The 12962-nt window shown below is 48.4% G+C and overlaps 1 protein-coding gene across 5 annotated transcripts; it reads right to left on the bottom strand.

Annotated features, from left to right (window-relative positions):
- Positions 1-51: 51 nt before the first annotated feature.
- NRBP1 (nuclear receptor binding protein 1) lies at positions 52-11313 on the bottom strand. 5 transcript variants are annotated; one of them, XM_065890757.1, is made up of 18 exons: positions 11173-11313; positions 8202-8431; positions 7894-8016; positions 7604-7705; positions 7128-7217; positions 6935-6975; positions 6472-6566; positions 4883-4966; positions 4641-4699; positions 4383-4481; positions 2147-2279; positions 1840-1945; positions 1645-1695; positions 1411-1546; positions 1153-1206; positions 1002-1065; positions 686-741; positions 52-601 (listed from the first exon to the last, which is right to left on the bottom strand). In XM_065890757.1, the coding sequence occupies exons 2-18, from the start codon at positions 8409-8411 to the stop codon at positions 497-499; spliced, it is 1608 nt and encodes a 535-aa protein (XP_065746829.1). In that variant the 5' UTR covers positions 8412-8431; positions 11173-11313; the 3' UTR covers positions 52-496. The 5 variants fall into 5 exon arrangements, with proteins under 5 accessions (XP_065746829.1, XP_065746828.1, XP_065746827.1 ...); XM_065890756.1 differs by lacking the exon at positions 11173-11313 and adding an exon at positions 5955-5978 and having other exon boundaries at positions 497-601; positions 2147-2276; positions 8202-8411; XM_065890755.1 differs by lacking the exon at positions 11173-11313 and adding an exon at positions 5955-5978 and having other exon boundaries at positions 497-601; positions 8202-8411.
- Between the last annotated feature and the right edge of the window lie 1649 nt (positions 11314-12962).

Consider the following 12962-nt stretch of genomic DNA (forward strand, 5'->3'; position numbering starts at 1 on the left):
CACACACACACACAGACACCCACCCACACCCACACACCCACACGACGCGCGTAGCAAAAAGTAGACTTTTATTACAGCAGCAACTGAGGCGAATCGAATGGCCCCCCGGGGCCACCCCTGCAGCACCACCCTTCTCTCCCGCCCCATCCGCCCCAGCGGGATTGTAGAATTCAGCTCCCAGCGCCCGTGGGCTTCCTTTCCACACAGGCTGGGCGGGAGCCAGCAGATCAGCTACTAGCCCCCGACTAGAAGGCGGCTGCTGAGAAGGCCCAGGCCCACGTCTGTGCAAAACAAGTAAACAAAGTGCAGAGGGATGGAAGAGAAGGGGAGGGGTGGGTAGGGTGATGCTCAGAACCAGGGAGCCCCAAAGCCCTCCTGAATAATAAAGGAGAGAGGGGCTTCACAGGGTAATACTGTCTGGGGGGAAGGGGCAGGAAGGCTGTAGCACATGTCGTGACAGCCACAGCTCAGATTAGGGGCTGGGCCCGAGTGAGCTCTAAGAGGAGACGGTGACAGCGGCTGAGTTGAGGGTGCTGTTCCTGGCAAAATTGAACTTGCTCAGGGTCTCCTCCAGCAGAGAAGTCAGTCGCGTCTGGTCCGCCTAAAGGGGAGGAGCTCAGTGAGACCAGGCGGAGGAGAGCGGGGGCAGCGGGGCGGCGGGGGCGGCTGGAGGCAGAAACCTCACCTCGCTAATGAAGCCCAGCTGCACCAGCTCCGCCGCCAACTCGGGGATGTTCTCATCTGACAGAGACAGGAGAGGGTGAGTACAGTACAGCAGTGAGGGGCACAGGGCCCTTGGAACAGCCCCAGTCAGGTGACCCTGGCTGGGAAAGAATGACACAAGCAAAACTGTCAGATCCACCCTCCAATTTTAGGGGCGACGATATTCATTCTACGTGAGTCAATGTGTTACTGCCCTGTCACCTTACCCACCCCTGAATATGTCCCTCACAGATAAGGCTCATAGACTCTCCATCCTCTGAGGGAAAGGAGAGACTCACTTGGCATCAGGTCACAGCTCAGGTGCCGGTTCAGTTTGTCCTCCAGCTTCAGCAGAAGCGTCAGCTGGAGAGTAGGACAGTCAGAAAATGAGGCTCCCCTTCCCCACCCTCTGGCCACCCAGCCCTATGCAGCCCTGGCCCTGAGCCTTACATGGTGTTTGACGCCCTCCTCCACCGACTCGATGTTGCACTGCATCAGCACCACCTAGGGAGAGGGGACAGAGAGGGTCACTAGAGTAGGGACCAGTGAGCAAAAACCCCCCAAGAGCTGGAAGCCTTTCCAGCCCACGGGACATGAACGCCAGGGAGCAGAAACACATTCTTCTTTCTAAAGGACAAAGCCTTATCTGAGATGTCCTCTCTCCCTTCCACCACAACCACAGAGACAGCCACACCCACACAGCCCCACCTTGCGGGTCTCCACCTCAGCGGGTTCAGGTGTTGGAGTCTTGACAGAAGGCGGCACCACAGGTGATGTCACCTCCTCCTGCTGTGGCTGCTGGGGCCGAGGCAGCCCAAAGGCCGTCAGGGGGTAGATCCCGTTCCTAAGTGGAGATCAGAAAAGTCGGATGGGCTCCGTGGATGTCTTAGGACACCCACCCCTGCCTCCTCAAGGAAGCTTTTTTTCTCATTCTTCTCTCACCTGACATCTTCAAGGAATTTATCCAGTTCCAGAGCTGGTGACTGAGAGTACCTGGAGAAGAAAAGAGAAGGAAGATGGAAGGAAGGAAACGAGCAAAAACAGCAGATTCGACCACTCCCAGAGAATGGACAGTTGACAGAAACCTCAGGGTGGGAATGACCAATCTGTCCCTTTCAGAACCTCTCAGTTACTCACAACGTCTGAACTGGTTCTCTTCCTGGTCCTGCGGAGATTTCAGCCAGTACAGCACTGGTATCCATGTTTTTGGTGATCTCCTCCAGAGCATTCTCTGGGATCATGTCTGGAGGGCATGATGGAATGGGAAGTTATGGAAGGATAGTTCAGATTAATATCACAGAAGGCACAAGGGGTCCTGGGGGAGGGTGGGGAAGGAATGGAAAGAATCCCTTTGGAAGTAGAAGAGGAAAGGAAACATGCCAGTGAGAGTTACAAGGCTCCAGACTGGAAAAAAAAAATTCCTAGGAGGGTCAAGAGGACTCACGCTGGTGTCCCACAATGCAGTGGGCAGCAAGGAGTTTGAGCGAGGGCACTTCAAACAGTGCTGGGTGGAACAGAAGTTCTCTGGCTGTTGGTCTGCGAGCGGGTTCAGACTGCAGGCACTTTTGAATGAACTCCTAGAAAGGGGAACAAGGGAGTGGAGCAGGCATCTGGCAAGCACTCCACTGTGTTCGTCTCTCTCTCTCATATTATATCTAGTACAAGGCTGTGTGCATACTAGGTGCTCAGCACTGGCTGAGAGAACAAATTGCTAATGTTGTTTTTTGTTTGTTTGTTTGTTTGTTTTCAAATTGCTAATGTTTTTGAAAGGACTTCGAAAACTGTAAGGTATTATATGAAAGGTATCATTCACTGTCTTTCTGGTTTTCATTATTTTTCTGCTCCCCCATCGCAAGCTTTTTTTCTTTACTGTTCAAACTTATGATTTCTTTTTTCTTATTTTCTATCTCTCTGCTTTATCAGCCCACTCACTGCCTACCTTCTCCAACCCTCACCAAATTTACCTCTCTCTTTCCAAACTCACCCACTGTGGTCAATAATAGTTACCATCTTTTTATTTCCCAAGCCTACCACCACAATTTCCTTTGTCCACTACATCATTTATTAAATTCACTGGATTTCTCCATGCTCCCTCTAACCCCACAGGTCCCATGACAGTTAACCTGCTCTCCTCCTTTCAATCTAGAAGGCCAACAAGGCCATATACCTAATCTCTTACTTGAACAGCCCACCCTGACACTGAACTAGAAACTTATTCCACACTAGCCTCAAGACTTCCCACTAATCTTCCTTCTCTTCCCTCCTCCCCCACCCTTTTTATTGAATTTTTGAATTTTATTTTTTTATACAGCAGGTTCTTATTAGTTATCCATTTTATACATATTATCCTCCTCCCTTTTATAAGCATCTAATGAGTTACAAACTAACCTTGTTTGGACCTTCCTGTCCAGACCCTACTTACTATAGTCTACTTCCTGATTTATAACCCCTATATCCTATTTTTTTTTTAATTTTTCCATTTTTTGTTTTATGCTTTATTTGGTTGTGCCAGGTCTTAGTTGCGGCATGTGAACTCCTAGTTGCGGCATGCATGTGGGATCTAGTTCCCTGAGCAGGGATCGAACCTGGGCCCCCTGCATTGGGAGCGCAGAATCTTAACCACTGCGCCACCAGGGAAGTCCTGCCCTATATCCTTTAAATCTTAGCTCATTTATTTCAGGGCACTTTCCCTAACTAAAACTATATAAATACAAAACCCCAAATAACTGGTTTGAGTAGTTCAAACTGATTGATTTGTTCAAAAATATCAAGATGAAAAAAAAAAAAAAAAAAAAAAATATCAAGATGGTTGGGACTCCCCTGGTGGTCCAGTGGCTAAGGCTCTGCGTTTCCAATGCAGGGAGCCCGGGTTTGATCCCTGGTCAGGGAACTAGATCCCACAGGCCACAACTCAGAGTTCGCATGCCGCAACTAAAGATCCCGCATGACGCAACGAAGATCCTGCAAGCGGCAATGAAGATTCCCACGTGCCGAAACTAAGACCCGGCACAGCCAAATAAATAAATAATAAATAAATAAATAAATAAAAGGGTGTGTGCCAATAATGGTCATGCCTGTATGAAAGGAAAATACATACCAAGATGGTTGTCTGAGACTGTATACCAATTACCTGAGGTAACCATCAAATTAGTTTGCCTCCACATAGACAAACCTAAGTTAACACACAAACTTTAGTCCCAATATTACCCATCTTCTTTTTTTTTTTTTGCGGTACGCGGGCCTCTCACTGTTGTGGCCTCTCCCGTTGCGGAGCACAGGCTCCGGACACGCAGGCTCAGCGGCCATGGCTCACGGGCCCAGCTGCTCCATGGCATGTGGGATCCTCCCAGACCAGGGCACGAACCCGCGTCCCCTGCATCAGCAGGCGGACTCCCAACCACTGCGCCACCAGGGAAGCCCCCCAATATTACCCATCTTAAACCCCTAACCTGTGAGAGAGAGAGAGAGAAAGAGAGAGAATGTGTGTGTGTGTGTGTGTGTGTGTGTGTGTGTGTGTGTGTGTACCAAAAACACCTAGGGAAATGTTCACTACTTTGAGTGCCCTTTCTGCTTTATGTTTTCTTACTCTTAGAAGAGAGCATATTCCCAGTAGGTAAAAGGAAGAAAAATCTGAAGACACTTCAAAGTCTGTTAAGGAGGGTGATCCTGAAGATTCTTACCCTCTGTAATGGGTCTTCTAGAAGCTGAATGGCACTGCTGATGGCTTCCTGTGGCACATATGAGGACTCTCCATTGCCCTGAATCTCTAGCACTGCCATCTGCGGTGAGGAGTAATAAAAAGGAAAAAGAGAGACCTAAGAACCTCAGTGCTCCCACAATCACTCCCTCAAGACCAGTACCTTACTTGTCAACCCTCCATTTCCCTTCTATCTTCTAATTTGACCCCTTTCCACTACCCACCCTTCTGGTCTCCTCACCTCCAGTGCACACATGCCAAAGGAGTAGATGTCTACTGCCGTTGTCACATTAGTGACTTCTAGGGAAAACAGAGAAGCTTTGGTGAATCAGAGGATCTGGGCAGGGCATGGCAGAGGTGTCTTAACTTTTTGCATGCCAGTAGAGAAGGACGAAAGTTTCAGTTATGTTACCTCCGACCCTCAGGTTATAAAGTGGAAAACCTGGGGTATGGGCACAGGGCAGAGAAACTGGGATGCCTCACCTCCATATTCTGGTGCAAAGAAGTGGAGATTCTTCTGTTCTTCCCGACAAGTCTTCACATGATTGTTGATAGTGTCAGGAGCCACTGGGAGTAGGGGAGATACCCACAATCTGACCACCATCAACAAAGCACAGCCTAACTCCAGAGAGAGGCCCCCAAAAGACAAATTCTCTCCTGAAGTCTCTAACTCTCAACAGGCGCAAACCTATCCCTTTCCCATCATGAACTCCAGACTAAACATGAACACCACCTATCTCCCCTTTCTCAGGTCTACTGCTTCTCATCTAAGGTCCCTAAGTCAGTAGCAGCAAAGGCTCCACACTAAACTAACAGGTACACAGGGGCTTTGGGCTGGCAAGGAACAACACAGTCTAAGGAAAAACCCACTTGTGATCTGCTTACCTTCCCCAAAGCCCAGGTACACCTAACCCCAGATCACATGAAAACGTTTGGTCTAGTTCTTTCATCCACCCTGCAAACAATGTAAAAACACAGGCAGCCCTTCCTAATCTGTAGCAATTAAGAGACCTCAGAAACTTGGATGAAGATGGATAAGAAGGATTAACATACAACCAAGTAGACAGCCTCCTTCTTACCCACCTTTACTGACTGAAACTCAAAAACAGCTCAAAACTGAACCAATACCCTTAAATCAGTTTCACCTGTAATCCACAAAAATTTTTAGACCCCTGCTCTACTCTCTTATTCCTCAACATTGCCTGCCACAGAGCTGAATGAGGAACCAGGGCCAGGCCCAATTTGGACTCACTCGGATCATAAACAATGACTACAAGTCACAGAGAGTCTGGGAGCACAGTATGACTTAGGGAACCAGCCTGATGATGAGGGCGATTAAGAATCCTGGACGTAAGTGGCCAGCCAGGCAGAATCCACAGGAAACAAGCAGGTTATGGAAAAGCAAGCATGGGGAGGGCTGGTAGCACAGAAGCCAAGCAGGCATAATTAGGCAGGGGAACGGTGTTTGCTCCCACGACTGCATGCACTGGGCAGCCGCAAAGGGGAGCAGAGGAAGCACAAACAGCGCCCCAAGTAGGGCAGAGGGAGCTCTCACCATTAGCAAAAATCCTATGAAAGACTGTTGGGAACAGAGCAGCCCGTAAGCGGGAGGGAGGAAAACAGAGAAAAGTTGTGAGCGATGGAGCAGCCAAGCCCCAGACAAATGGACACACAAACAACACACAGACACGGCACACAGAAATGTTAAACACTGCACACGTATACACAGCAAATGAAAGCACTCACAGCAGGCACAGCCTGGAACCTCCTTTGGTAGCGTCTGGCCCCAGGGGCTCAAATCATACCTTATACCCAACCCTTGCCCTTTCCCAACCTCCTGTCAAGATCTCTGTATTAACCCGTTTCCCTCCAAAAAGGTACAAGATTAGACCCTACACCTTCTCCACTAATTGACTGGCCTCTCTCTATAAATTACCCCTAGTAAGATCCTTTCTCTTATCACCAGCCCACACCTCAGAACTTTGCTCTGTCTTCCCCCATTCCTTTCATCTTACCCCCATGGTTCCCAAATTCCCGAGGCTCCCCTGCCCAGAACCTCTCCCTCCCCTCACCAGAGCCAATCTTGATGAGTCCGTTGTGCTGGATGAAGATGGTGTCACAGGTCAGGTTCCCATGGATGATGGGGGGGTCACAGGAGTGCAGGTAGCTGTGGGGGCACTGGGCTGTTAGAGGGGCCACTGGGAAATTAGGGCAGGGGGATCCCAAGGGCTAAGAGGAGCAAGGGCCTGGTCTCCTGCTGGTCACCACAAAGATAATACCCACACTCTGAATCTCCATCATGCCTGATGAGTTAAATAGCTGGATAAGCGCTAGGAGAAAGAGGTGGGAGACAGCATCGTGGTCAACGCGTTAGGATGAACCCTTTAAAAGACCGATGGGGCCTAATCTTGAAGTATATGACTCAAAGAGAGTGGGGAGAGGCAGAAAAGAACAGCAGAGTAGTGCCCTGAAATCTGTTTGGAGGAACTAAATCAGGAATAAATATGGGAAAGACACTAACCAGATATTACTTACCTTAGGGCAGAGAGGATTTGTGTGCACCAACGCTTCCAAGCCTGGAACAGAGTTTGATCCAAGGGTCAGCAGTAATCCCCTCTCTTAACCCTCCAACCAGTTCCCTCCATCCCATCCTGATCAGCTTCGTAATTAACATAATCTTTTTAAACCTCCAAACCAGCCTAAAGCTTTTTCTGCTCTCCCTCCATACCTTTTCATTCATAGTCTTGTGGTTCTTTTTGGTCTTCTTCAGAAATTGCTTAAGACTCCCAGATGACATGTATTCTGTGATAAAAATGACCTGGAGAGGCAAAGCACACAAATAAAGCCTTATAGTAGAAATGATCCCTTATCTAGGTAACACATATACAACATATAAATAAAATTTGGAAGCCTGGTGTTTTTCTTAATAAAGTATCTCTCTTTCGTTCTTAGCATCACTTCCTTAGATTTAATAGGGCAATGAAAACTACTGAGCAATATGAGCTACGGGAAGGAAGAAACAAAAATTCACTGATTTCTGTCCCGACTATAACCAGACAAAAGGCACAGGTGGTGGTCATAGCCCTACTCTCATCTCAACAGCCGCTGATTCCAGCTCTGTTTCAAAACTATCTTTTTCTGAATATAGAATGAACAGTAAGTGTAGCTAGTCTCTTTGCAGTAAGCTCAGGAAAAAGTTCTTACCCTGGCCTTGTTCTCTTTAATGTCAGCCCAATACTTGTGAAACTTGACAATGTTGAGATGTTCCAACTGAATCAGATTATCAAACACAGCACGGACCTTTTCCTGGAAGCAGGGGAGACATTGGGATAACAGGGTTCAGAAAGCATTATCATCCTAAAAAGCCATTCCCTATCCCCCCTAGAAATGATCTAACCCCAATGTACTCTTCTCATAGTAGCTTCCCAACCCCAATTCCTCTTTACACCAGCATTCTAACATCCCACAGGCTGCATTCTTTCGCCATTACTTACCTCCTGCAGCTTGTAGTTCTTTCGCTCAGAGAACTGTACCTCATTCCACACAACCTCTACACCCTCCTCTGTATCCATGGCCAGGTATGCACTGTCAATACCTGGTACATTCCGCTGATTCACCTGAGAAGAAATTCAAATGAAAGGGAATTAAAGTTACCACACGAAGTCTCTATTTTAATACTCCCTACGATCATCTTCTCCCAGGCTCTGACCTGTTGAAGTTTGGTCTGCCCCGCTGAGACTCTGCCCCTCCACTTTTTACCTCTTAGTTTTCACTCTCTAGAGTAACATTACTACTACCTCACCTCTTCTCGCCTCTTCTGCCAGCGCCCACAGGGTGACTCTTCCAAGATCTCAGACTCATCTTCACTTTCCTCTTCTTCCTCTGGGGAAGCTGCTGAGGTTGTGGAGGTCACAGGAGGTGACACTGACGTCAGGCCAGGACCTGAGGATGAGGATTCTACCTTTGGGTCTGAGCCACTGCTGAGTACTGTCTGGGACTCCCCCTCCGACATGCTGGAACAAACACTCAGGCCTGCATTGGTTGGAGCAAGGGAGAAGGGAGAAGGCAGAGAGGGTTAGGATAGATTCTATAAAGATTCCATCCTAATAACCTAATCTGGGGTTAAAAAGAAAACAAAACATATACCTCCCTTGTTTCCTTTAAATCCAAAATCAGAATTAGTCCTGTGTGAACCCTAAACATTAACTACTCTCCTAGTCTAGAGAAGGGGAGCTATCTTGGTTGAAGATGACTCACCCAGGTCAGTGAGCAACTGAAGTATATTTTAAGCTTAAAGAATATGCTGCTATGCTTAATTATGCTAATAAACATATTTTATCACTTAAAAAAAAAATGACTCACCCAGGAGTGGCAAGCACAAGATTTACGGTAGTACAACCCGTGTTTAGTAAGGTCCAAATGAACAGCAAAATCAGGGGCCTCATTCCTTCTCAGCAAACACTTACCCGATAGCCTTCTCTGTGAATCCTCACCTACCTCTTGCACTGTGCTCAAGAACCAAGGTACATGGGCACTATTTGGAACAGATGACTCCAGACCCCCAAATGTTCCACTGAACCAGCTCTAGATCTAGAGCTGTAGCACTCTCAACCAATTTATTCAGCTGAACCCCTCAGCTGATTTATTCTACTTGAACTAATCTTGGCATTCACTGTCCATCTCTCCTATGCACAGAACGAGCCTGCCAGTCCATGATGAGGCTACCCTTGGGCCAGGTGACTGGCAGTGGCTAGTGACTTCATCCCTGATGACCTCACCCTGCCTGTGATGTGAGTGTGGCAAATGGGTGGGTATTAGCAACACTATTTTTCATTCACTCATTCAACAAATGTTTATTAAGCACTTACTGCGGGCCAAGCACTGAGCTAGGTGCTTGAGATACAATAGTGAACAAAATAAATAAGATGCCCACACTCATAAAGCTGCAAATTTAAGGCAGAGCTAAGACTTTAAGCTTCCAGCTTTCATTTCATTCACATGGCTCAAAGCCTCCATCCTCTGACATAGGTATTCCTTTCAAGTACAAATAACTCAAGACACAGCCATTATAGGAAAAAACACTATATAGTATAACATTTTATACTGACTAGTGTATAGTATCATATACTGACATGGCTACTTAAAGAAAAAGAATCCTCAAAAGCTAAATGTCACTAACTTAAGAATCACAGGACAATCCCTGAATGTTATCCCATATCTCTAAGAACGAAGGCCGTGAAGGAGTTGGAATCTGATGTGTGCTGGGCTCAAGGGAGTGCTCGCCAGGATGAAAATGATATCCTGTAAAGTACATTTGCTCCAGTAAGTCAGTTCAAAATACACACGCTTCTGATCAACGCCAACTTTCTGAAAAGCCCTCATTTCTTTTTAGAACTCTCAGATGCCCCCTTCTGCCCATCTCTGCCCCCAACCTACACTGTGTTTAACCCAAGCCAGGAGATTTTATTAGATGACATTCCAGTAAATATCTGAGGGCAAACAAAGCACTACAGAGAAAATCTGGCAAGATGTCATTTCGCCTATGTTTTTTTCTCGGTCCTTGCCTAGCATAGATTTCAATCAACCAGTCTTAGTAATCTACCTGAAAAGTAGCTTTAAAAAAATGGTAAGAAAGTTCATATGGGTTACTTTATTTATAGAATGCATCCTTAATCTGAACAGCTAAGTAAAGTTTCCAGCTACATTATAAGAAATACCAGTGGAATTCTAATACAGAAAGCCTGTAGCCAATGGGCTCTAAAGAAATTTCTGGACCCAGGGCACAATTAATCCACAGCAGGGCACCGCAAGAGAGGGCAAACCTTCACCAGTCATAGATGCTCTTCGAATGTGCTTGTCTTCTCCCTCCCCAATCTCTCCCCCCTCCGTAGGCAAAATGAAGGCAATGCCCAAGATCCCCCAGCACTCCCCCTGCTGATGGCAACACTGGAGTTTTTGTCTCAGGGTCGGTCGTTCAGAGGTTTAAATGAGATCACATATGGAAAATGCCATTGACGCCCCTCAAGGGAATCTCCTCGCCACCCCGAGATGCCTAGCGTTCACTTCCGTGCAGTGTAGGTAAATCGTTGCAAAGTTTTCCCCTGCAAAGTTTTTCATTTTTGGGGCTGCAGCTTCTCAGCATTTCAACTCCTCAGCAACAGCTCACAGGCCTCTCGCCCGCCCTCACCTTCAGCGGACTAAAGAAGGCCTGAGACCTGCAGAACAAGCAAGCTCGGGGAGGAATTTCACACTCCAACAGGTCGCCTAGCCCGCTGTCAGCGAGGGACCGTCGGGCCCCGAGGCCGGCCCTGCAGCGAGCCGCAGCCACCTCACCAAAGGCCAGCCCCGCGGCCCAGGCAGGGGCGCAGGCCACGCCCCCGCGCAGTCGGCGCGCCGACCCCGCGAGCAGGCGCGGCCCCGACGCTGCGCTTCCGCAGGCCGCCGGGCCCGCGACCGCCGCCCCCGCCCCCGCCCCCGCCGCCGGCCCCGCCTCTCGTCAGCCCGAGTTCGACACGAACGCCGGGGCCTCTCGCCCCGCGTCCGCAGAATTCCGGGCGCTGCCGCCGCCGCTCGGGGACGGTCGGGGAGGGCCGAGCAGGGACTGTGGGGCCGAGGTGTACTCTCGGCTCCGGCGGGCCGGGCCTTGGCTGCCGAGTGAGCAGGGCCACCTCCAGACACCCGCCTGCCGGGATCCCACCGTCCTGGCCGCGGAGGCCGACCCTCTCGTCCTTTAGCGGAAACCTTCCCTCCCTCTCAGTCCCCTCAGCGCTCACCTCCCGACTCCGCTCCCCGCAGCCTGCGCTTCAGCTCCAGCTCGGGTTCCGGGGCCCCGGATCAGAAAGACTCGCTCACAGCTGCGCTCCGCGGCGCAACCGAACTGCGGGCCCCGCCTTCGCGGCGTCCGGACCAACAGATGGGCGGTGCCGCAGTGCTGTTGGGTTTCCATTGGACAGGGCGGCCAGGGTGGGCGGTACCCCGGGCAGACGGTCGCTCGCAGGGGTAGTCTTCAACCCGGTTTCCTCCCCTAGAGTCTGTCCGGCTGAGACCTCTTGGAGGGTTCGGTGTTTTCGGTCTCAAGTGGGGCCTGTCTCTCTGTCCACCCCTCTGTCCGGTCCTGGTGCCCCCGATGATTCTGCTGGGCGAAGGGAAGGCCTCCCCCCTCTTCTTGAAGGCGCCATGACAGTTCTAGTCCGACTCAAAGACAAAAGGAGCGAAAGACGTAGCCTCAATCTGAGAGGAGCGCCCACCCACTTTCAGTATTTGGGGGTGAGACTGCGCAGAACACCAATTCTTCAGAAAACTTAAAAAAAAATTACTGGACACATTAACACTGAAAATGAATAGTTAACGCTTCGTAATTGGATAGTACTGATGTTAGCCAAAACTTTGCAAGAGGTTTTCACAGATATCTTTTGATCCTCGTAATAAATTGAAATTTTCATTCAGTAATAGTTGCCAAATGGAAAAATACTGAATCAGAGGCATTAAGCTATTCACCGAAAGTTGGTAAGAACTATATCTAGAAGCCGAAACAGTTAAGATTTATCAAAGAAGACTTCCTTGAAAAGATGTTTGGAAAGAATTTAGGTTGACTGCGAGGAGGTGAAAAGAAAAAATGATAGATTGTGGGTGAGCCCATTGATCTTCGAAAACCAAACCAAGAGCCCAAAAGAAGTTAACTCTACTCCTAGACACGTATTGTGGAGGGAGGAGGATGAATCAATCATCAGTACTTGGAAATGTCATAATCACCAAATCTCACTGTCCTTACAGGGAATCTCTAATCCTATTTAACTGATAGAAGGCTATCTGGCAAAAATTCCCTCATTTTCCATCTCTACACCTTAAAATTTAAATCAAACTTTTATCGTTCCTTGATTCTTTCACCTTTGAAAGAGAGTGCTCAAACACTCTTTTAGAAATTTGGACCTTGTTTTGGATATTTTTAAAAGGCATTTGCCCACCAAATGTAGCATACAGTTTCAGGGAGTTGAGGTTAAGAATCTTTGTTCTAATCTCAAGGAAAGGATGCTCCTCCTGTCCAGATTAATCTCACCAGGTAGACTCCAAAGCAACTGAACACCTGGCGCATGGTAAACATTCATTAAGTATCAGTTGATACTACTATTACAGTTTCCCATTCTCTTCTGTCTGGTTCTTAGTATTATCAACCTTTACCTTTCAACTAGCTCCTTTCAAATCTGCACAGAGGACCCATTAGCATCTTCAAGTTCTCGTTTTGTTTTTAACCTTTTATTCATGTTTTTTTGGGGGGGGGGTTGGTTGGTTGGTTGAGGGTTTTTTGTAATGTTTTTTGTTTGTTCTTTTGGCTGCACCACGTTCCCCCCCGCCCCCCCACCCCGTGCCCCTGCCCTGGAAGCATGGAGTCTTAACCACTGGATCTCCAGGGAAGTCCCTTTTCATTCATGTTGAAAATGCTCAAGGGGGCTTCCCTGGCAGTCTAGTGGTTAAGACTCTGCCCTTCCAATGCAGGGGGCGTGTATTCGAATCCTGGTGGGGGAAATAAGATCCCACATGCTGCAGCGGTGCAGCCAAAAAAATA

Source organism: Phocoena phocoena, chromosome 14 (assembly GCF_963924675.1).
Source record: "Phocoena phocoena chromosome 14, mPhoPho1.1, whole genome shotgun sequence".
Classification (NCBI taxonomy): Eukaryota; Metazoa; Chordata; class Mammalia; order Artiodactyla; family Phocoenidae; genus Phocoena; species Phocoena phocoena.

Bases quoted from the DNA above. Each gene is read 5' to 3' on its own strand.
- NRBP1 (XM_065890755.1), bottom strand. From the start codon at position 8,411: ATGTCGGAGGGGGAGTCCCAGACAGTACTCAGCAGTGGCTCAGACCCA. The intron at 1,547-1,644 runs GTGAGAGAAGAA...ATCTCCACTTAG, and splicing joins AAATTCCTTGAAGATGTCAG to GAACGGGATCTACCCCCTGA. The intron at 1,207-1,410 runs GTGGGGCTGTGT...CCCTCTCCCTAG, and splicing joins CTGAGGTGGAGACCCGCAAG to GTGGTGCTGATGCAGTGCAA.